The 20,301-nt window shown below is 40.1% G+C and overlaps 3 protein-coding genes across 4 annotated transcripts; 2 read left to right on the top strand and 1 right to left on the bottom strand.

Moving 5' to 3' along the window:
* Positions 1 to 1,299: 1,299 nt before the first annotated feature.
* Positions 1,300 to 9,837, top strand: LOC138192209 (Krueppel-like factor 9). Its single transcript, XM_069139462.1, has 2 exons — positions 1,300 to 2,100; positions 4,803 to 9,837. The coding sequence occupies exons 1-2, from the start codon at positions 1,590 to 1,592 to the stop codon at positions 5,045 to 5,047; spliced, it is 756 nt and encodes a 251-aa protein (XP_068995563.1). The 5' UTR covers positions 1,300 to 1,589; the 3' UTR covers positions 5,048 to 9,837.
* A 1,130-nt stretch (positions 9,838 to 10,967) lies between these two features.
* On the bottom strand, positions 10,968 to 16,705 carry colgalt2a (collagen beta(1-O)galactosyltransferase 2a). The gene is made up of 13 exons (XM_069139535.1): positions 16,657 to 16,705; positions 15,845 to 16,037; positions 15,341 to 15,451; positions 15,081 to 15,198; positions 14,839 to 14,973; positions 14,526 to 14,730; positions 13,649 to 13,768; positions 13,247 to 13,320; positions 13,059 to 13,165; positions 12,220 to 12,352; positions 11,928 to 12,055; positions 11,639 to 11,845; positions 10,968 to 11,543 (listed from the first exon to the last, which is right to left on the bottom strand). The coding sequence occupies exons 1-13, from the start codon at positions 16,703 to 16,705 to the stop codon at positions 11,270 to 11,272; spliced, it is 1,854 nt and encodes a 617-aa protein (XP_068995636.1). The 3' UTR covers positions 10,968 to 11,269.
* tsen15 (TSEN15 tRNA splicing endonuclease subunit) lies at positions 16,685 to 20,252 on the top strand. Of its 2 annotated transcripts, XM_069139479.1 has the most exons (5): positions 16,685 to 16,869; positions 17,096 to 17,177; positions 18,757 to 18,892; positions 18,970 to 19,157; positions 19,351 to 20,252. In XM_069139479.1, exons 1-4 carry the CDS (start codon positions 16,783 to 16,785, stop codon positions 19,139 to 19,141), a joined length of 477 nt encoding a protein of 158 aa, XP_068995580.1. In that variant the 5' UTR covers positions 16,685 to 16,782; the 3' UTR covers positions 19,142 to 19,157; positions 19,351 to 20,252. The 2 variants fall into 2 exon arrangements, with proteins under 2 accessions (XP_068995580.1, XP_068995579.1); XM_069139478.1 differs by having other exon boundaries at positions 18,970 to 20,252.
* Positions 20,253 to 20,301: the final 49 nt, after the last annotated feature.

Genomic DNA, 20,301 nt, shown 5'->3' with positions numbered 1-20,301 from the left:
ACTACTTGCAGCAACCAATCAGGAAATACCTTCAAGCTGGAGCTACAAACAGTCGCAGAGCCAATCACTTTGAGCAACGGGCCTCACAGAACATTAAGTTTTCTTATAACCCCAGTGGCTTGGACAGACATGAGACAGAAGACCTTAAATGGAGAGGAAATTCAGCTTATTCCAGGAAAGTTGAAGTCTAAAAGCTGGCAGTCTTACTTACAGTGTTACACATAGGCTATTTATCAGACAGGAGTGATGGCCTTGCTACATTATAAAGGGTTGGACAAAATAACAAGAACACCTTAAAACAGGCTGCAGCAAAGCAGCTTAGTAAATAATGCTGAAGTGTTAATGCTGTTGTGCCTCTTCTTCCATAGTAAAAAAAAAAAAAAAAAAAAAAAAAAAAAAAAAAAAAAAAAAGATTTTATTGGTGATTGTTTGAGTTTAAACACTCACACGCCGTCAATATGACCATAATCAATAAGCCACACAACCACTGTGGGTTCCAATGAGTTAACAGCTGATTCATAAACTTCCCAGAGGACAATGAAGTACAGTTAATAGAAGTAAACACATGAAAAGAGGGACATCTAGTGTCCGTCTCCTATGGATAAAAACAGGTGGGAAAGTGGAGCTTTTTGGTGCTGTGATGGCGAGTTGCAGAACTATTTAAGACCCTTCCCACTCAGCCACGTTATCCAGTTTCCGGCTGAGCTCAAAACTAAATTACCCAACACGCCTTTCATCCCCATCTCCTTCCCCCATCATTACCCAGGCTGCCTTCCTTCCAGTGCCACCTACTTTCCACGATGCACCCGCCGCCGCGGTCCACGCCCGTGCTGCGACGTCAGTTACTGCGTGCTGCTGGCTCAAGATGCCTTCAAACAACTGGTAAAAAATTGTTTTCAGGAGTCTCCGTAATAACGATGCCGTTAGCTATCTTTCAACTCAGCTTCCGGGCCACGAAACTGTGTTAGAAGTGACCTTTCTGACACATATTGTGCCAAATGTATTTTAGTTTGTTACGATATAAACAATAATACTTATAACTTTCAAGTTATATGTGAAATACAATTGAAGAACAGAGTTAAATGCCAGCTTCTCTGTTTGTTTTGAACTAAATTTTGTTGTATGTGCTGTAGATGACTTGAGTTAAAAGTTTTACTTTCATAACAACAAAATAAAAGCGTTAGTTATTGAAATTTAAAACAATAAGAACCTCTGAAGGATTACATCCGACACGTCCTGAACGCACCCGGGGGGGCGTAGGTTTGACCGGCTTCTCCGAGGCTCAGACACAATGAACCGTCAGACAGTGAGGGGCACGCATGTTGGGCCCGAGGAGTTAGGACAGTTTTAGCACACTATTTTTTTCTCAGATGTGCCTTTTTGGGGTTTATTTAGTATTTTTTTTAAACTACTGACACACTGTATGGCGTTAACGAGGCTCAGTTGGAAGAGGTTGGTTCGTCGAGTTTGATGAAAACGAGGTCGGGATCAGACCAACGACACCGTTAGCCCCTCCTGGCGGATTTTTTTTTTTTTTTCTTTCCGTTATTTGTTTCCTCGTTAAAGACAATAGAACAAAGTAGATAACGATGTCGCTGACCGCTTCGTCTGATTATTTCGCTGCCGAGTGTCTGGTATCGATATCTACCGGCCCTGTTCTGCACAGACCCACCCCGGTCGCCCCCGCCAGCCAGCCTGCCACGGCGGGCCTGCTCCCCGGGGAGCACGACGGGTCGAACGAGGACAGGGAAGTGCGGGAGACTCTGAGGCTGGAGGGGGCCAACATGATGGCGGTGGCCGGTATCCTCACCGACCTGCACGGCAAGTTCCGCCCCATGTCGGCCTACTCGGAGAGCAGCAACTCCTCGTGTGGTGGGGAGAGCGGTTACACCACGTTGTCCGACCCGACCACCCCTACCATGACCCCCTCCGCCACCCCGATCCCCGGGCAGCAGCAGCAGCAGCAGCAGCAGCTCCGGGTGGGGGGAGCGGTGGGGGCCCCGCGGTCCCCGGTAAAGCGACATCAGTGCACTTTTGACGGATGCGACAGAGTTTACGGGAAATCGTCCCACCTGAAGGCACACATCCGGACACACACAGGTACGGAGACGACAACAACAGTTTCGTTACATCAGCAGCTCACATGCTGTGTTTGTAATCCAGGAAAGTTTACGAGTTAACTTGTGCTATTTCTGTGACATGCGCGCCTCTAATATTAAAACCTTGAAATCAGATAAATATGTGAGGAGGAAGAGGAAGAGGAGGGGGGGGGGGGTGTTGTGCTCTTTACTTTCGGGGATTTCGCTGCTGTTAACATTGCAGTGGTTATCTTTTCCCCCATTTTTTTTTTTTTTTTTTTTTACCACGAGCTAGGTTACAATAACGTGGCCAAACAAAGAGGGGAAAGACGGAGAAACTCCTCTCAGAGACTCCTGACAAAGAAGTAAACTCAACAAAAGAACTGGGCTGGACGTTCAAACCTGTGACGAAAGTCTTCCTCCCGACCGGATTTGCATATGAACTGAACGTAAGACGAAACCTTCACGTCGAGTGCGCAGAGTTCACAGGGGCCGCAGCAAGTGCACGGTGCAGTGTAGGTTTCCTGTGGACATCACCTCCTCCTGCTCCTCCTCCTGCTCCTCTTCCTCCTCTTCATCTGGGGCCGCTGACGAGATGAAATCTACTTTATTCTCTGCAGTGTGTAAATTATTGATAAAACATTTGGAGGAGGAGGAGGACGCCCGTCCGATAATGGGTGCGTCAGCCCCTTCGTCATATTTTTTTTTTTTTTTTGGGGGGGGGGTGGGGGGTGATTTAATGAAGAAATACCCGCCTGAAAATGTCGTTTTCACCTCCCGCCACCGGGGAGGTAATAACTTCTCAACCGCGCACAGTCACTAAAAGCTCGATCGGGGTTTTTTTTTTTTTTTTTTAATAGACCCACCACCCCCCAATCTGCGCGGCAGTGGATATGTACTCCCGAGTTGAAATGTGCATGTGATTTATTTATTTTTGTTGTTGTTGTTGTTGCAAACTAAGGGGCACCGGTGTGTCCTGGGTCACTGAGCAGGCGCAAATGGATTAAGGGCAGGAAACGGCTCAAAGAAACTGGTGGTGGTAACGCCCACAGCTACTTCTGGAACAACAACGTGGCCAGCGGGCTTTGTGATCTTGAAAATGGACCCGGGCATCCTCCTCGCTTATCCTGGGTTTGACTCGTGTTGACTACAAGAGATTAAGGCTAGTGGTAGCTTAGGAAGACTTATCTGAAGTATCTAAATCCTGGATATGGTTTGTCACGTATTTAACTACGTGGAGATTAATACGTGTGGCCTCATCATATTCCGTAGAAGAAATGCAGACAGAAGATTTCTGTCACTGTCTCTCTCTTTTCTTTTCTTTTTTTTAATGTATTTAATGTGAACACCAAAAGTACCCACTAATTTATTTTTTTTGATACAACACGTTTGTGTTTTGACAAAATCTACAAGCAAGCACAAGCCATTGCACACTGTATTGTTCATTTGAAAGGAGATTATTACTTTAAACAAAACAGACTGCAAGCTGGCACGTTGCCCGAGACTGTGTTATTAAAATGATAAAATCAAATTTGGAGGAGCAGCTAAGTGCAATGCTTGGCTGTTTCATTGTGAACCATGAGAGGCTACACGCATACACATGTATAGCACATATTACTGCTGAAACAGCATCTTTTTAAATCTTAATTCATTATTTAACCAACAGTAAAATGATCAACTATTTGTTTTATCAAATGACATGAGCAAAAATACAAAATATTTTTAGTTTAAACCTCTCGCATGTTAGGGTTTGCTGCTTGTCTTTGTCTTGTGTGATGGTCAACTGAATATATTTTGGGGTTAGGAGCAGGCTACTGATCACTAGATGTCACTAGAGGCTGTAGGACATTGAAATGAGAATTTTTCCCCTTATTTTCTGACATCGTATAAACCAATTGATCAACCTGTTCATCTAGAATATTTGCAGATTCATTGCTAATTCAAATAATTATACATTTTGAATGCTATTTAATCAGTGCACTGCATTTGTTCAATACTGGTTTGATGTGATCATTGTGCATATAAATCAAATGATGAAGGGAGTAGTCTGTCTAGGGCGTACTGTCTCTGCTTTTTCTGTTGCGTGATTGTAGAGTAAAAATAGTGACAACATTTTAGATTGATACTTGTTAATAGGTCTGTGCAATATATTGACATTATATCAACCAGGGATGGGAGAAGATTTTATAAGTTATTTAAAAATACAATACTGAATAGCTTATGCAACCTGTGGTCTTATTTCCCTCATTTTTACCAGCGACGAGTAGTAATGCATCGCTACCGCCAGAAAGTGGCGGTAACGCACCTAAAAGCTGTTTGCCAAAAGGGGAACACGTTACCATTTGCCGGTAAAACATGCGAAGCTGTAGGATCGGCTGCTACAGTACAAACAGCGGTCACGACAAATACAATCGCAAAAAGGTCCGTGTGGAGCTCCCAGCAGATACACAATTTTCTCGATATGGAATCAGTGTTGTCTTTTCTTGGTTTTAAAGGCTTCATCACAGTAACGTGATGTCACTTTCTGAATTTATTAGATTGTAATACCCACTGTACTGATAATTTATCCAAAATCTCTTGTGTAACTGAGCTGTAAAAGCACCAACTGCAATCCCTAAAATATTGTCGCCATATCACACAGATTGTTTGATTTTGTCCATATCTAGTGGTAAATAATGTGACTCTTAATGGTTGTCCCTGCTCTCTCGTGCCTCTGTATTGCAGGTGAGAGGCCATTCCCGTGCACCTGGCCTGACTGTGAGAAGAAGTTCGCCCGCTCCGATGAGCTCGCCCGCCACACCCGCACCCACACGGGGGAAAAACGCTTCCTGTGCCCGCTGTGCGACAAGCGCTTCATGCGCAGCGACCACCTGATCAAGCACGCCCGCCGTCACCCTGACTTCCAGCCCTTCATGTTGGGACGCAACAAGGGCGCATCCCCCGCTTCTAACTTTGCCATGCACGATTAGGATGGTTTCGGGGGTTTCCTGTGTGCTCGGGGTGCACGGGAGCGCGGGCGGTCACGTTGGTTTCAAGTTAACCAGCTACAATCAGATCCACTGATTAGGATTTAGCATAGCTGTGTTGTCCTCAAACATGTGCACATACACAATGTACGCAAGCCAACACACATCGAGCTGGATGTGACCGGGGGGGGGGGGGGGAGTAGGTTCATCTCTCCATCCACACAGACAAGTCATGTGACCACTATCCACCTTACTCAACATAACTAGGGTTGGGTTCTTAAACTGTTCCATACATCTCGGATTCTCCTGTAAAATTTGCTTTTTGATTCCAGTTATCTTTTCCTGAAAGTCAAGAGTTCGGACCTAGTGCAGTTTTATTTTCATCACCTGTTGCACATGTCTCAAAGTATGTGTGTAATGTTTACAGTATGGCAGACCGGAGCTACTAGCTTTTTAAGATTGGTTAATGAAAGGTAGAAATGATGCAACGAAATGGAATTATGGCATGAAAAGAAATACATGAGGGAGTTGGGTAAAAATGAATTCCTATTTACTATAATGATGCAGGTCTGCAGGGCTTTTTTGTGTCGTAATATTTAATTGCAAAACTTTTTTATAGCGAATGTTTTTGGTTTTATTCCCTGAATCAAATACCGGATAAATTAAGTTACTTTATCACATAATACAAAACTGATGTGTAAAACCACCATGCAGCAGTGGTTTGCAATATTTTCTAATACTACAATATTATTAGGTTTTCATGCCATAGCAAATAAAAACAGCCGGCACAGCAATGAAGATTTTTAGCGCTCTTTCTTTTAACCAAAACCAAATAACAAAATACCTCATTGTTTATTGTAAGCTTATGGCAGCATAAATGTTATGAAAACAATTTTTTTTCTCGATTTTGGGATTTGAATAAAAGCCCGAATCAAGAAGCAGATTTAAATGGATAAACTAAACCCAACCCTAAACATAACCTCATCGTCTCAAACGGAAACATGTTCACAAATTGCAGGGATTTTTCACCTTTTCTGTAATAATCTGCACATTCATCATCAGCCAAAAACTCCTCTGGTTTCTTGTGGTTAATTTGTAGGTTGTTGTTTTGCTTTTCAGTTTATTTACCACAAGTAGCACAATATTGTGATATTAGGTAGCGAAGCAGTGACTAGAAGCTTTTTAGCTTTTTTTAAAAAAAAATATGTGTTTTGTTTTAGCTTTGCTGATTCTAAGTTTTAGTGGTGATGCATTCCTTCATTTTTTTTTTTTATTTTTTTATTAATTTAGTAACCATCATTGAGGCAATTTTGTCAATATTTTTTTCCTGTATAGCCAATTTATCTATAGATCAAATATTAATTTTGCCAGAAAGTGGATCAAATTTCACAGTAGAAGAGCTGTTTGCACGCCATCCTTAAAGCTGGATCGGTTATCATCCATGACAGGCTGACACATAATACACAGCAGTATTATGTCTAATATTGATGCAAATGTATATAAGCTTTAAGCTTTTAAATGTAGAAAAAGTGGTAATGCTACTAGCAGCAGAATTAATATGTGATAATTAGGGGTAATTATATGCTTAATAGGATGGCATTGCCTGTGAGTGTCGGTGTGTATATTTTTCATTATTTACTTTTTTTGTGTGTTAGCGACAGAACTGGGAAAAGTGTCTATGCAATGGTATCAAAAATATTTTTGGGGGAAACAGATGACATGAGTTGGGTTTTTTTCAGCCTTCAAAATGAACAGCATTCACTTCACCCATCAGGGACGTGGAGCCAGATGGCAGAATACATTTGTGGGTCAGGTCGGGATGCACAAAAGGCTATTGGATATTTTCCAACTTTTTTTTCTTTTTCTGATTGCAGACACCGATCCATGCATACATTCTTTTCTCTTCACAAATTGGTCCACCTTCAGATGGACAATTCAAGCTGGCAGTGTTGAAGGAAAGCGATGTGGCTCCTCCGCAAGTGACAGACAATGAGCAAATATTGCAAACGGCAACTTTCAACCACTTTTAACAAACTTTTAACGCCGCAGACATGTTGATGCACCGTCGTGCCCGGGACGAGGCGTCAACTATGAGTTTTCTGGCAAAATTAAAGCGTCAATTTCTCAGCGTGTCACATCGACCGAAATATTCATTTTTGGCTGATGTCGATATTTCATTTTAAAGCTGATATCAGTCTATACCGATGACATGCCGATATTATCGTGCATCCAGCTATTTTTTTTTTTGCCCTCAACAGTCTCACAAAAAGGTTAAAAGGTTGGTTGATGGACATTTCAACTTTGTCACTTGTCCAAAGCACAGCGGTACTAATAACATGAACAGTGACTCGATTCTGTGTATATTTGTCATTGAACCAGGCAATTCTAAATGGGATGTAGACATAAATAATGTTATTAGTTCCTCCTGTGTTTTAACCTGACTACACTCGCTTATTGCTCACAGCTTCAGTCTTCGCTGTGATTATAGTCGAGGAACCCTGTTCACATGAAAGTTTGCTCAGCCACTCTGAAGAACGGACCAATCAGTGACCGGAGTGGGTGGCTAAGCATGATGGCATTGAAGTAAAGCCTTTTTTCAAAATGTAGGTGCAGCCATGGCAGCGTTTTGGCGCATGTGGTAGTGGAAGTTGATTGGTTAAAGGCTGCTCCAATAGTTTCCAAATTAACCGAGGTCTTTGCCCATTTGGATGCAACGTTGGGAAATAATTGTCAATGGAGCGTGGCCTCATCCATATATATATATATTCACAAAGTGAATTTGGGCCTCGTAATTATCTGTTATCAGGTAATCTGTGTTTGACAAAAAAAAAAAAATCCCACACTGTGATAAACCAATGAGGATTTATTTAGCACCTGCTCAGTAAATTTAAGCGAACTGTCACCTAAACATTCCTGTCTTGCCAAAACCTTGAATCGTGCTCATGTATTTCAGGAACTATCCTTCAAGAGAAAACTTTCATATTTTACCAAATCAAGCAAGTAATTTAGGTATTTAAAATCTTATGTGAGTACACAGTGTCCAGTTCTGGTTGATTGTTTTTATTTTAATGTTTCCACACTGTTTGTCCCACTCATGGACATATTCCTTTATCTCAGTGAACAACACTTCTTCAGGAACCTCTGAAAGCCTTAAACTATGTCATAACTACTTTGCACCATGTTTACAGTCAGATCATTGTATAGGTATATATGCCCTCGTGCAGGTGCATTACAGAATCTCATTATGCAATACGGCACTTTTTTCTTACAGGTGTACTCGGCTGAATAGTGTAAGGGCTTGCACTGTCACTGTGTTTCTACAAGCAAGCACTGTGGAACTTTGCTGATGTGTTGATAACCAATAGTTTGTAAAAAAACAAAAACAAAAAAACTGCCTTTTCCAAGTGCTTTAGAAAGCGTGATAAAAAAAAAAAAAAAAAAGAACTGGGTAGTTGTTTTTATTTAGTTTTTTTTTTTTTTTTTTTTGCGTTTGCTTAGTAATCCAGGCCATCTCTCGTTGTGGAGTTTGTGTTTATTTTCTTGATGAAATTTGCTTCATTGTTTTCTTTTTTGTCTCTTCCACTCTTAAGATTAAAGACATCAGATGTCTTCCTCATTCATGTCAAACGGTCGTCACATACCAGTTCACTGTTGGTTTCAGTTTAATGGGAGCTTTGAAATTTTGTACTCTCCTTCATCTTTTATCTTCTTCTCGGGACGTTCAATCTGTTGAAAGTTTTTGGTTGCTGCTGGCAGTAACCTCGAACACATGGACAAACTCAATATACTTGTTTTTTTTTTTTTCACGTTTTCAAATGGAAATATTTGCTTCCACCTCTTCTCGCAGATGGAAGTGTCATCTGACACAGACTCTCAACGCTATAATATCACAAGAAGAACATACCTCACAGTTGTTGTTTTTTTTTTATTTTATTTTGCAATGTCTGTACAAAATCCATCCAAACCCGTCTTTCAGAAATTCCTATAAAGCCATTGAGCCTTGGATTTCAGAAGTTAGTTTTTACCAGCTAGATGGTCTGTTATGTACCCTTGTCCTTACTTACTTTATGCAAAATCATGACTACCTGTGTAGCAGCAGAACTCCTTTTTCCCTGCCTCGGTGAACTTCTGTTGCTGATCGACAGTAGAAAACGAATCTACTAGATAAATCCTGCACCAACCTTCATTAAAGCCCAGCACCGGAAGTAAAAACCATACATGTAAACTGTCAATTCACTGATAAAATTGATTGAAAAAGCTCAGTCCAAATCTCTTTGTTCATATCACTGAATGTGGCTTGATGACAGCCGAGCATTATCCAGCCCAGATTTAATTTGTGCTGCACTGCCTCGCTAAAACAAAAACAAAAATATAATTTCTCTTGTAACCACACTAATTCAGATATGCACATTGTACAAAAGTGGATGGTTGTTTTTTTTAAATTGATGCCTAATTTTTACATTAATGTAATTTTTTAAAATCCTCTTATCAAAGCTTTAGTTGAGTGAAATAGGAGGAACTGGAACTAAATAAATGCTGCAACAAGCTGTTTTGATATTTATATTCTCAGGTGTCTTAAATTTTCAGCATTGGAGTTTCGATAGTTCCTGTGCAACACCGAAGTACAAGCATGTTTTTATTTCTTTTGTTGTGCTGATTAATTTATTACGTATCATTTGTGTGGTTTAATTTTTCTTTTCATAACTCATTTTGTGATATGGAACAGTACTAATAAATGGTTCCAATGTTTGCTTGACCAGTGCTTTTTTTAAAAATAAAAATTCTTAAGTTTATTGCATCTCTGTCTTCCTTTTACATAATAGTACATACATGTGAAATTTTAAAAACTGAGTTGGAGTAGAAGAAAGTGGCTTTGCTGGATGTCAGTTCAAGCTCTTAATTCTAACCACATGCCTTTAATCAACATGATGTTCCCTCTTTTGAAAGACAGAAGTGACATCATGACTCAGTAATTCACCTGAGGCTGTATTTGAACTTTAACTGTGGCGTTACTGTGAGAAGCAGAGCTGTAGTATCTGAACAAAGTCTCCATCTTGAGCTCATCTCTGAGCTCAAGTCCACTTTCAGACAACTCTTACAAAAAGTCACTGTGTTCATGTAATGTAAAACCTCTCATCAACCGGTTCCTTTTAAAGTTCTAACTTTTTATTTTGAATGTTATTTTAATGCATTTTATTGACATGGCTACGTACCAAATTATGTTTTCACAAGAAACTTTATTTTATCAGTTTGTATTACAAAACTTATTTTCCAAAAACTTCTACCTGAACCTATACATACTCACGTCAATTAATAAAGATACCTTTCTGGTAATAAATTGAAATGTTACATAACAATAAATCACCATATGTCACTAGTATGTAGTAATACCAAGATGTTATAACAACACAAAACATTATCATGTATGTCATAATGTTAAAAGGTTAAATTGTCATGGTCGAAACAGTACATTGCTTCAATTACCTGCAGATAATATGTGCATCTTTAAGCATATATTACTTAAACTGTCAGTTATGCTCCAAAACTGTGTAACAAACTACGTGCAGATATCAGGGATGTGAGCTCAGTAAAAGAAAGCTTAAAACAAATCTCTTTAACCAGCTACATCTGAAGGTTTCTTGCACATGGCTGCACTTTGCACCACTGTGCCTTTAAAATGTGTTTTGATTTAGTGTATATTTTTTTTAACTACAACTGTACTTTATTTTATCGTGTTGTCTTGTGTTTAATGTCATCTGTTATTGTGCATTTTATTTTTATTCTTAAATTATATTTTAACATGTTTCAATGTTCCTGTATGTGTTTTTATATGAGGCACTTGGTGCATGTCATTTTCTAGCTGTAAAGCACATTAAACTGCATTTCTTGTACAACAGGTGATACACAAATAAAGTTTATTATTATTTTTATAAACTAAATGCTGAACCTTCTTTGCAAGGTATATACAGTATTAATCCTGAACAATGTTACTTTTAGAAAGACACTTGCAGTGTTATTTACCAGGTGATTTTGGTTTCTAGAAGGCTGGATTACAACCCGGGCCTAAAAAAAACTCCTGACTTGACTGTCCTGGTTTGTATTTATGCCTAAATCTGGGACCAGACAGGCTACACACTGCAAAAAGAGGGAGAGGATTTGAGTTTAATCAGGGCCCAGGCCAGTAATGGTGTGTAACATGACGTGTGTTTGTACTGTCAGTCCTCCTCAGAGCTCATCTCTGTTGTCACTGACAGAGACAGGAGGCGCCTCACCATGACTCACAGGTCGAAACTTTACTTCCTCAGCTGCCTGCGCACGGCTGTGTTTGGCTTTGTCTCTGTCCCAGTCTGTTTGTATGGCCTCGTCATCCCAGATGGTGGAAGTCTCTGTGTCGCTGAAGTAGCCGGGCTCGCCAGTGAAGTGTGTGGGGAAGAGCAGCAGAGGCTCCACTGAAAAGGCTCTCAGGTCCCTTTGCTCAAAATACTGCATGTACTGTTGTCTGGAGGGACAGGGAGGTTCACATGATGACTTAAAACTGGACAGAGAAGGGTTTAACTGGTATTAAATCATAATATTTAAATATGTGAGACGCACTTCGGGTGCTTGTTGAACATGACAGGCAGGAACTCATCAACAGGCAGCATTTTGCTCAGGGGTTTTGTCTGCAGGAGCTTCTTGGCACCACTCAGTGAAAGGACATAACCCAGGGTCCAGTAGGAGTAGTCTGGGTGCACCAGGTTACGGACTCCCTTCACCCAGTACTCTGGCTCCTTCACCTGCAGCCGCTTACGGCCTACATAACTACAGGGAGAAAGTCTCTATTGAAGCTCAATGTGGACATGAAAAGGATTCAATCATTGAGAAGGAAGAAGAACTTACTTACATGAGCTCCCACTGAAGTCCCACCCTCTGCACATCGTCCATGATGGTCACCAGCCGGCTGTAAAATCCAGGTTCAAATCTTACATCATCCTCAAGCACCAACACTTGCAGTAGTTCCTGCTGTACCACCTAGAGGGCGACACATTTACAAAGCCGATACTCATCATGAGCAGCTTCCAGTTAAACCTGTCAACCCTGTCACATCAGTTCCACGTTCACGGCACTGCTCTGCACTGTTGTTGAACTGTCATTGCAAAGCTCAGGCGTGCTCCACACAGATTATAAATCTGTACCTGCTTCCAGATGTTGTAGTGGCTGAGGAAGCAGCCAATCTCCCCTCTAGTCAACATGCGGTCTGAGTACGGGTCTTTGTACCCTGGCAGCATGTCTATACCCAAGGACTGCAGCTGAGAGGAGTTCAGAGCTCTGTGAACAATAAATATGCTCATTATCAGTGAAACACATGGCAAATTATATTTGGAGCATTGATCTCTCATTTTTACCATAAATTCCTACAACGTTAATGCAAAAAAAAAGACATCAACTAATCTGGTCAAATCCCAGCAGTAAAGGCCATTCAATTAACAAAAGGACTAGTGTAGTGTCTCACAATACAGGTAGTTAATACATCTTTATATTCTGTTTGACTGTCATACAGACTTTTTTTTGTCATAATAATGGTACAAAGTTTTCAAGATTTAAAGGTCCACAGTGTAAGATTTAAGGAGCTCTATTAGAAGAAACAGAATATATTGTTCATAGTTATGTTTTCATTAGTGTATAAACACCTGAAACTAATAATCATTGAGCTTTTGTCAAAGTCACTGGTTACTAGTATTTTTTTGCAGATTCACATTTTACATTCAAAATTATATGTGATGCATTTGATTGCGTATTGATCATCAGTAATAATATAACCAAATAAAGAAACAAACATTTAACAGTCTGAAGGGTTTATTCTCAACATACCTCCACTTTGGATACTTTTCGCTCAATACTTTAATCATTTTAATCATGTCAAGGTATGGCTACAACTTTCAGAGTTAGTATTTTTTCATTGTTTCACTCTAAGTTTTATTTTTGAAAACTTCTGCCTCTATTGAATTCAGAGAACTGTGTCTGAATGTCGTACTTGCCATCCACGGCCTCTGTCAGTGTAGCATTAATGCCGAGAACGGCCAGAGAGCTCAGCATCCTCTCCCTTCGGTCTGCACGCCTCTTCAGATTGATCAGAAAGATCTATGTGGAGGAGAAAAAAGTGAGCGTTCGGCACCATGTAACTGAAAAATATTTCCTCTGGCTTAAAAACGGTATCTGTACCTCATCAAACCCCATCTTCCCTGGTTCTTTAGATGTAGTGTGCACATACTGTGAAGGCTCCATTGTGAAGTTAACTGGAAATAAAAGTCAATCATTCATATTTCATATTAAATACAGTAAATGTACTTTTTTTTCAAGCACTCCTTTTCTTTTAAGAGAATTTGTTAGATAAGTTCAACATCTAAGTGACGTGAAACTCTCAAATAAAAGGAGGAGAAAGGTAAATGAGAGGCGTTGGGCTTTAACACAGGAGTGAGGCATGTGTCATGACTGCGAGAGGAAAAAAAAAAGACTAAATATGCTCCAAAGAAACAGAGCGCAAAAACTGAAGATAGAGAGCCCTAAAGTTCCTCCTGCTGTTAATTAACCTACATTTTATGCAAAATTAGAGTAAGGGCTTACTGAGTGCCTCTGTGTGTGTGTGGGTGAAACTCTCCTCTTCTTCCTCCACAGTCTGGTCTTGTTTCAGGGGCACTGGTAAATATCCATAGTGGTCCTTGTTGCACACGTACATCTGAACACCTGCAATGGTGAAAATGAATCAAGTCTCATTGGAGAAGCTCTGTGAAAATATGGTCTAAATTCAACTCTGTTGTATGACAAGAAACATATATTTGTACAAGAATGGTCTGTCTACATGTCATAAAGTCATCAAATTATGAAACTATTAACGAGATCAGTGATACCAAAAATAGTATTTGATTCTGCCTTAACTGTATGCTTATCATATAGTGATATCTTTATAAGAAATAGCATGTATAATAACATCACCATAATTCCATATATGGTAGGCTGACTAAGACTTTTAAGATGTACTATAATAAAGATGTTGACTAATTTTTTAAACCTCAGCTTCCTCTGAATATTTTGTACTTTCAGTCTCAACATTATTTCTTTATTTCTACATATAAGGTTTTGCATTAGTGTAAGGACAATGTAAACAGCTGTAAATAATCTGACTGATAATTTAATGATTTCTGAAACATATCACTCAAGAAAAAAAGTATCACTGCAAAGCCATCAAATGTTTAAATTTTGGACTCAGTTGCTCAGTCTGGCTTCAGCATAGTTGGTATCAGAATACCTCCACACTTTATGAACTATATTGATTTAACTCAATAGTTAAACACATTAAGGTCAGTTAAGTTTGTATTTCCAGCTAAGTGCTTTTACCTGCTTGCCACTAATCAGCACCACCAAGTGACAATTATACAAACCACACAGGAGAATTTCGACCTTTTGTAACTTAAATGAAACCACAGTTTGACAAAGGTCTGACCTGCTTGCCGTGCAGAGAAAGCAAAGGCCATGATGTCATCCAGATGATATGGGTACTGGGGGTGAGGAGGGTAGAAGGCCAGTGCTCGGCTGACTCTGCGCCTCAGGTCCAGCAGGTATGTGGAGTGCACCATGGGGACAGCAAAGCAGCCCTGCCACTTCCACTTACGGATGGGAATATACTCCGGGGTTCTTCTGTAGTAACCCTGTATGTATATTAGGAGAGTAAAAACAGTGACTCCCCTGCAGTTTGCAGTAAATATTCTGCACAATCCATTACACAATACTCTGTTTTGGTCTCTAACAAACTTTACCTGAGGAGTTATGCCACACCAGAAGTTGGAATAAAGGCTTTTTGATTCCAACATGGGAGCCACAATTGTCAGGTTCTCTGCTATCATATCAGTAAGTGTCTGGTTGTTTGTCAGCAAGTTGTCACTGTCCACAAACTGAGAGAAAAATATGTAACAATAATATAATTCAGATGATATGATACACTGTGATTGTGGAAATTTCTCTGAGCAGATACTTAATTCTTAGTGTTTGTTTTTCTTACCAATATGTAGTCGATCCAGAGTCGTCTGGCTGCTCTGAGTGCCATCTGCTTCAACTTCATCACATGGGTGAACCGAGAGTCAGGCCAGTGTTTTGGTCCCTCCTCATCTGCATAAGAGCTGAGAGACAGATAGAGACACACAAAGATTGAAGGATCAGAAGAGCAGATGATATCAGGCAGGTTTTATATTGTCCCATTAAACAGTGTCATGATGATAAATGGAGTAGCTGCCTCAGACTTTCACATTCACAGTCATTCACCTCGGTTGCTCCACAGGTCTCCACTCCACAGAGTGGTACAGGTGCTGAACTCCTTTGAGCCACTCCTGGAGCATCGCTGTGCTGTTATCCATGCTGTGGTCAGAGGCTGCCCTGCGATCACACAGAGCATTACTGAACACTGAAGTGTTTGTTTGTTTGTTTGTTTGTTTGTTTGTTTGTTTCTGTCTTACTTTGTTTCTCTTTGTGGGAAGTTTTCTCACTTCTGTGAGAATAGCTTGTTTGCTTATGAACAGCAATGCAGAATGTGGAGAATGACATTTACAGTGCAGTCAAACTTGCCACAAAACAGTATCTTCATTGCTATTAATACATCTGCTTGTTGTTCTGTTTGAGCTCTTTATATCAAATCATTAGCATATTTTCCACAAACCATAATTACAGTGTATATTTTCCTACTTTCCTCAGAAAGATGAACACATATTCAAATTAAAGGATAAATGCAAAAACAAACAAACAAAAAAACCCGAATAGTTGCAGTTTTACCAGATGGCAATGCGGTCCTTTGGATAGTCCAGTCTGTCGATGCATCCCAAGAAATAAGGCAGGCTGTGTTGTGCGTTGCGAGCGAGGATGGTGATCAGCACTGTGGGCTTCAGCAGGGAGGACTCCTGCTGTGTTGGTTGGAGGAGCTGATCAGCTGGCAGCTCCTCTGTGCTGGCGTGTAGGAAGAGTCTTCCTGTTAAAATCAGAAAATAAAATATGAACCCTCTCAATTCAAAAGGCATATTTGCAGCAGGGCAACTTAATGTGTCTGCAGACTCAACCTGGTGTAACAGTCAGGGAGAGAGACAGACCAGACTCACACACACATGAGAAAACACACACACACACACACACACACACACACACACACACACACACACACACACACACACACACACACACACACACACACACACACACACAGAGAGAGAGAGAGAGAAATCTCCACCATACCATAGACTACACGAAGATATGAATTTGTTGTCTTTTCATTATTAGTATTATTATTATTATTATTATTAATATTTAGTAGTAGTAGTAGGAGCTAATAGCAGTACCAGTAGCAGTTGTAGAAGTATTAATGAATAATTTCTTTGATGTTTTACATTTATCCGCAATTTATATTTCTCTGATTTATTTTAAATTTGTAAATCTATTCATTAAATCTATAACTTAAATGAATGACTGGAATATAATGAGTGGAACAGCCTGATTGTGGCCCTGAGTTCAGTCTGTAAGGCAGCTGCTGGTCTCCTTCCTGTTTCTGACAGGCTGCACGGAAAACGAGAACTGGGTCATGTTTCCATCCGGACGAATTTTCATGCGGCACGCCGGCAAAACCTGAAAACACAACTCAGCCATGCCGTGACAGCAGCAGTATGTGGTGACACGAATAGTTGTTTAATGAACCGGTAATTGTCGTGCAGACAGGTTTAGTGATGAAAATGTCGGGAGCGTCAGATGGAGCAGAAACGTGTGAGAAAACAACTGCAGCAGTTCCGAACTGGATCCTGCAGCATTCAACGGTGTGTGTGTATGTGTGTGTGTGTATATATGTATATGTATGTATGTATGTATGTGTGTGTGTGTGTGTGTGTGTGTGTGTGTGTGTGTGTGTGTGTGTATGTATGTATGTATGTATGTGTGTGTGTGTATATGTATGTATGTATGTATGTATGTATGTGTGTGTGTGTGTGTGTGTGTGTATATGTATGTATGTATGTATAGCATTAACCATCGTCTGTTCTTCAGTACCAGCAGATGAAGGACCTGGAGGTCGGAGACAGCGCGCAGGTTCATGCAGCATTTCTGGTGTACATGGATCTTACTGAAGGTGAGTTCTACAGATGTAGGAACACTCAGGAACCAAAGTAACCGTCTGTTTGTATATCATGCAAAGATTGATACTGTTGGGCAGGTCTTAACAAATGAAAATGAGTATTTTGTTGTTGTTGTTAGGTTAGTAGATATGTTGTGTACTAAGCCCTAAAATGAATCAGTTCACACAACTCAATGTACAGAAGTTACAAATGACATTAAACTGTCATTATAAAATTTGTGTCAGGAGTGTGGAGATTAATGTGCAAATAAAAACATGTTCTAAACAGATAAAGAAAAAAACTGAATCAGGGGCCTGTTTCACAAAAGCAGAATTAAGATAACCAGGATAACAGAGAAAAGCCAGCCTTGACCCCAGTCACTGGATCCTGGCTTAAGCTATTTCACAATTGCCAATTCTGTCTGATCAGGCTACTTCAAGCCAGGTGTAGTTCATCTGGATAAATGCGCATTCACAGCTGTCTTCAAAAGACCACAGATTGACTGATGGAGAAATGGAAAAGAGGCGTGTCACACGCTTAAATCCCAGTGAGAAACAGCTCTTAATGGAAGCATACGAGGAGGAAAAAGACAAAAATATGTAAATAAAGGAAACACTGTTGCTATAATTAAAGAGCGTCAAAAGGTGTGGTAGACATTAGTGGACTGACTGAATGCGTAGTGAACTAAAACTGTCATAATTCTATAATTCAAGGAGTTAATGGCTCAAAATATCTGCCTGGAAGTGAAAGTTACTCACATTATTCACCATCAAGATTACCCCCCCCTCCCCTCTCTGTGTGTGTAATTCATTGCACCTGCAATTTAGTAAAATTCCTCCTTAATATCGCACATACTTCTGTGAGAAGATAATAAAGATGCGAGAATATTGTTTCAATGCCAAATATACCTTCTAACGGAGCGCCAAATAGTGGCTTTGCTCAGATTTTTAACATCTCCTGCTGAATAAAGAGAAACATGTCACTTGAAATGTTTTTTTTTTAGCCAACTTCAGATCATCTGTGGGACGGTCAGGGCTCTGTGGGACGGTCAGGGCTCTGTGCTCCGTGGTGCTGAATCTTGGGAACGCTCACGCAGGCAGTCATTAAGAAAAGCCGAGGGGTCCGACTTGTCCCGAAACACCTTTTATCAATCAGAAAGTCATGTCAAGAAGTGCAATAAAATATTAATCAAACCTCAAGTAATAATATAAACAGCAGTCTTCATAAAGGTACATTTATTTTATGATTTATTTTATAGCTAAACTTCCCTCTGACATGGAATAACTGTAAGAAACTGTTTCTGATCAGAGTAAACACTGACTGAAAGGCACCAGGATTAAGTAAGCCTGGCTGTTAGCTAGTTTCACAGAATAAATCTCCATGGTAATTTATGTACCACTGCTTTTATGAAACCAAACCAAGGTTTAACTAAGCCAGGATACCATATCTAGATTTTGTGAAACAGGCCCCAGTACTCAGCTGGTGACAGATAACGTCCACAACATGCAGTTACCTTTGCGAGGCTTAAACTTCACCTACTGTATGTGACCGGTTTGGTTACCATACTCGCTCTGTGTTTCTTGATCTCTGCAGTGCGTCGGTGGAAAGAGGTGTCTTGTGTCAAGAGTCCTGGATTGCAGGTGGTTTTACTGGAGGTGAAGGAGAAGGAAGGAGGCCCCATCCAGACTGTCCTTCCCCTGCCTGTCCACCGATCTCTGAGCCACAGAAGGTGATAATGACACCATCCCATGTTGTTTTGCCTAAATTTCCCAAATTTCCAGCTTCTTCCTCCCTGCTTCTTTGCAGCATTCGCCACGTGCTGGACAGAGGCTTTCCTATGCTGTTGTGTGCTGTGGCACCTGACTCCACCCTGGTGTACCAGAAGATGACTGATGGGTTGGTGACACCGGACCCTCCTGCAGGCCCTTTTCAGGATGTGGGACGTCGGCAGCACCGGAAGAGACGGCAGCAGCGCTGAGCAGCTGAGTGAGAAGGTGATGAATCATAGAAGAGCAGGCGAGGTTGAAAGTTGCCCACCTGTTGCATGTCTATGAGTTGAGGCGGAGAGGTGAGACCATCAAATAATTCACAAGGAAAAAAAGAGTGAAGATTAGGAAAATGAAGACATACAATGATTTTGTGCATTTTTTTTCTTCTTTGCAATTCTATGGAATTCTTATGAAGAAGTTATGTGGACACACCTCGCTCAAAACCTGGGCATGGGACCTAATGAGTCGGCATCCACAGGATTTTTGAACAACAGCCTGACCTTAAATGACTTTTGAGGCTGATACAGAAATAGAGGAAAAGAATATATATTTTATAATGTAGATTAGAAGATTTGTTTTAATCTTAAATGCATTACATAAACAGTTTTGATGAGGATCCCTTTAATAGGTTATTTAGGAAAACTGTTAATGAATAATAAATGTTACCTTTTTGTACAAGCCTTTTATTTTAATCCTTTAAAAACATAAGTGCCTTTCTTTTGTCAGACGTGACAACAGAAAATGAGTCTCAAAGTAAACAGTAAACAACGCTTAAGATAAAAAAAGATGGTAAAGAATAGAGCTGAATATCAGTTTGATTTGTATCACTACTACTGTCGACAAGGGACAACAAGATATGTTTTATTAATTGATGTGTTTTTAAGGACTTTATTTTTGTGTGATAAGTTAGCTAACCACCTTTGTGTTGCTATTAGCGTGTTTAGTAACGTGACGTTAACAACTCCACCTTCATCTGAAGTAATTGGTTTCCTGCTTCAGTTTGTTTCCTTTTCTATTTAGCGCTTACTTTGGTATGATGGTCAAAAAATATAATTTTATATCTTTTTAGCATTTAGAGATATCGGTATTGTAATATGACGTTTATCATCGTATAATAAGAAATTGCAGCACAGAGTGCAAAAGATGAGTTTACAAGGATTCAGAAACCGTATTGTCATTACTTAGTTGTTCCACCAGAGACCACTGATATGTGTATTTTTCTACAGTAAACTAGTCCTTTCATATCATCACTGGAAAAAACACCAAATTAAAATCTTCCCTTTGCTGTCAGAGCAAATGTATGTTGCGCTTTCATGTGATTTTGCCATGATCATTTTGTATATTTATAGTATCATCATTCATTTATCAA

Source organism: Embiotoca jacksoni, unplaced genomic scaffold, assembly GCF_022577435.1.
Source record: "Embiotoca jacksoni isolate LCO1_2020_lvr unplaced genomic scaffold, fEmbJac1.0.p SCAF_83, whole genome shotgun sequence".
Taxonomy (NCBI): Eukaryota; Metazoa; Chordata; class Actinopteri; family Embiotocidae; genus Embiotoca; species Embiotoca jacksoni.
This window is presented reverse-complemented; position numbering and strand designations above follow the sequence as displayed.

Bases quoted from the DNA above. Each gene is read 5' to 3' on its own strand.
- LOC138192209 (XM_069139462.1), top strand. From the start codon at position 1,590: ATGTCGCTGACCGCTTCGTCTGATTATTTCGCTGCCGAGTGTCTGGTA. The intron at 2,101-4,802 runs GTACGGAGACGA...TCTGTATTGCAG, and splicing joins ACACATCCGGACACACACAG to GTGAGAGGCCATTCCCGTGC.
- colgalt2a (XM_069139535.1), bottom strand. From the start codon at position 16,705: ATGGCTGAGTTGTGTTTTCAGGTTTTGCCGGCGTGCCGCATGAAAATT. The intron at 14,974-15,080 runs GTAAGAAAAACA...TTTTTCTCTCAG, and splicing joins TCTGGATCGACTACATATTG to TTTGTGGACAGTGACAACTT. The intron at 11,846-11,927 runs GTAAGTAAGTTC...TTCTCCCTGTAG, and splicing joins GGACTTCAGTGGGAGCTCAT to TTATGTAGGCCGTAAGCGGC.
- tsen15 (XM_069139479.1), top strand. From the start codon at position 16,783: ATGAAAATGTCGGGAGCGTCAGATGGAGCAGAAACGTGTGAGAAAACA. The intron at 17,178-18,756 runs GTGAGTTCTACA...TGATCTCTGCAG, and splicing joins GTACATGGATCTTACTGAAG to TGCGTCGGTGGAAAGAGGTG. The intron at 18,893-18,969 runs GTGATAATGACA...GCTTCTTTGCAG, and splicing joins CGATCTCTGAGCCACAGAAG to CATTCGCCACGTGCTGGACA.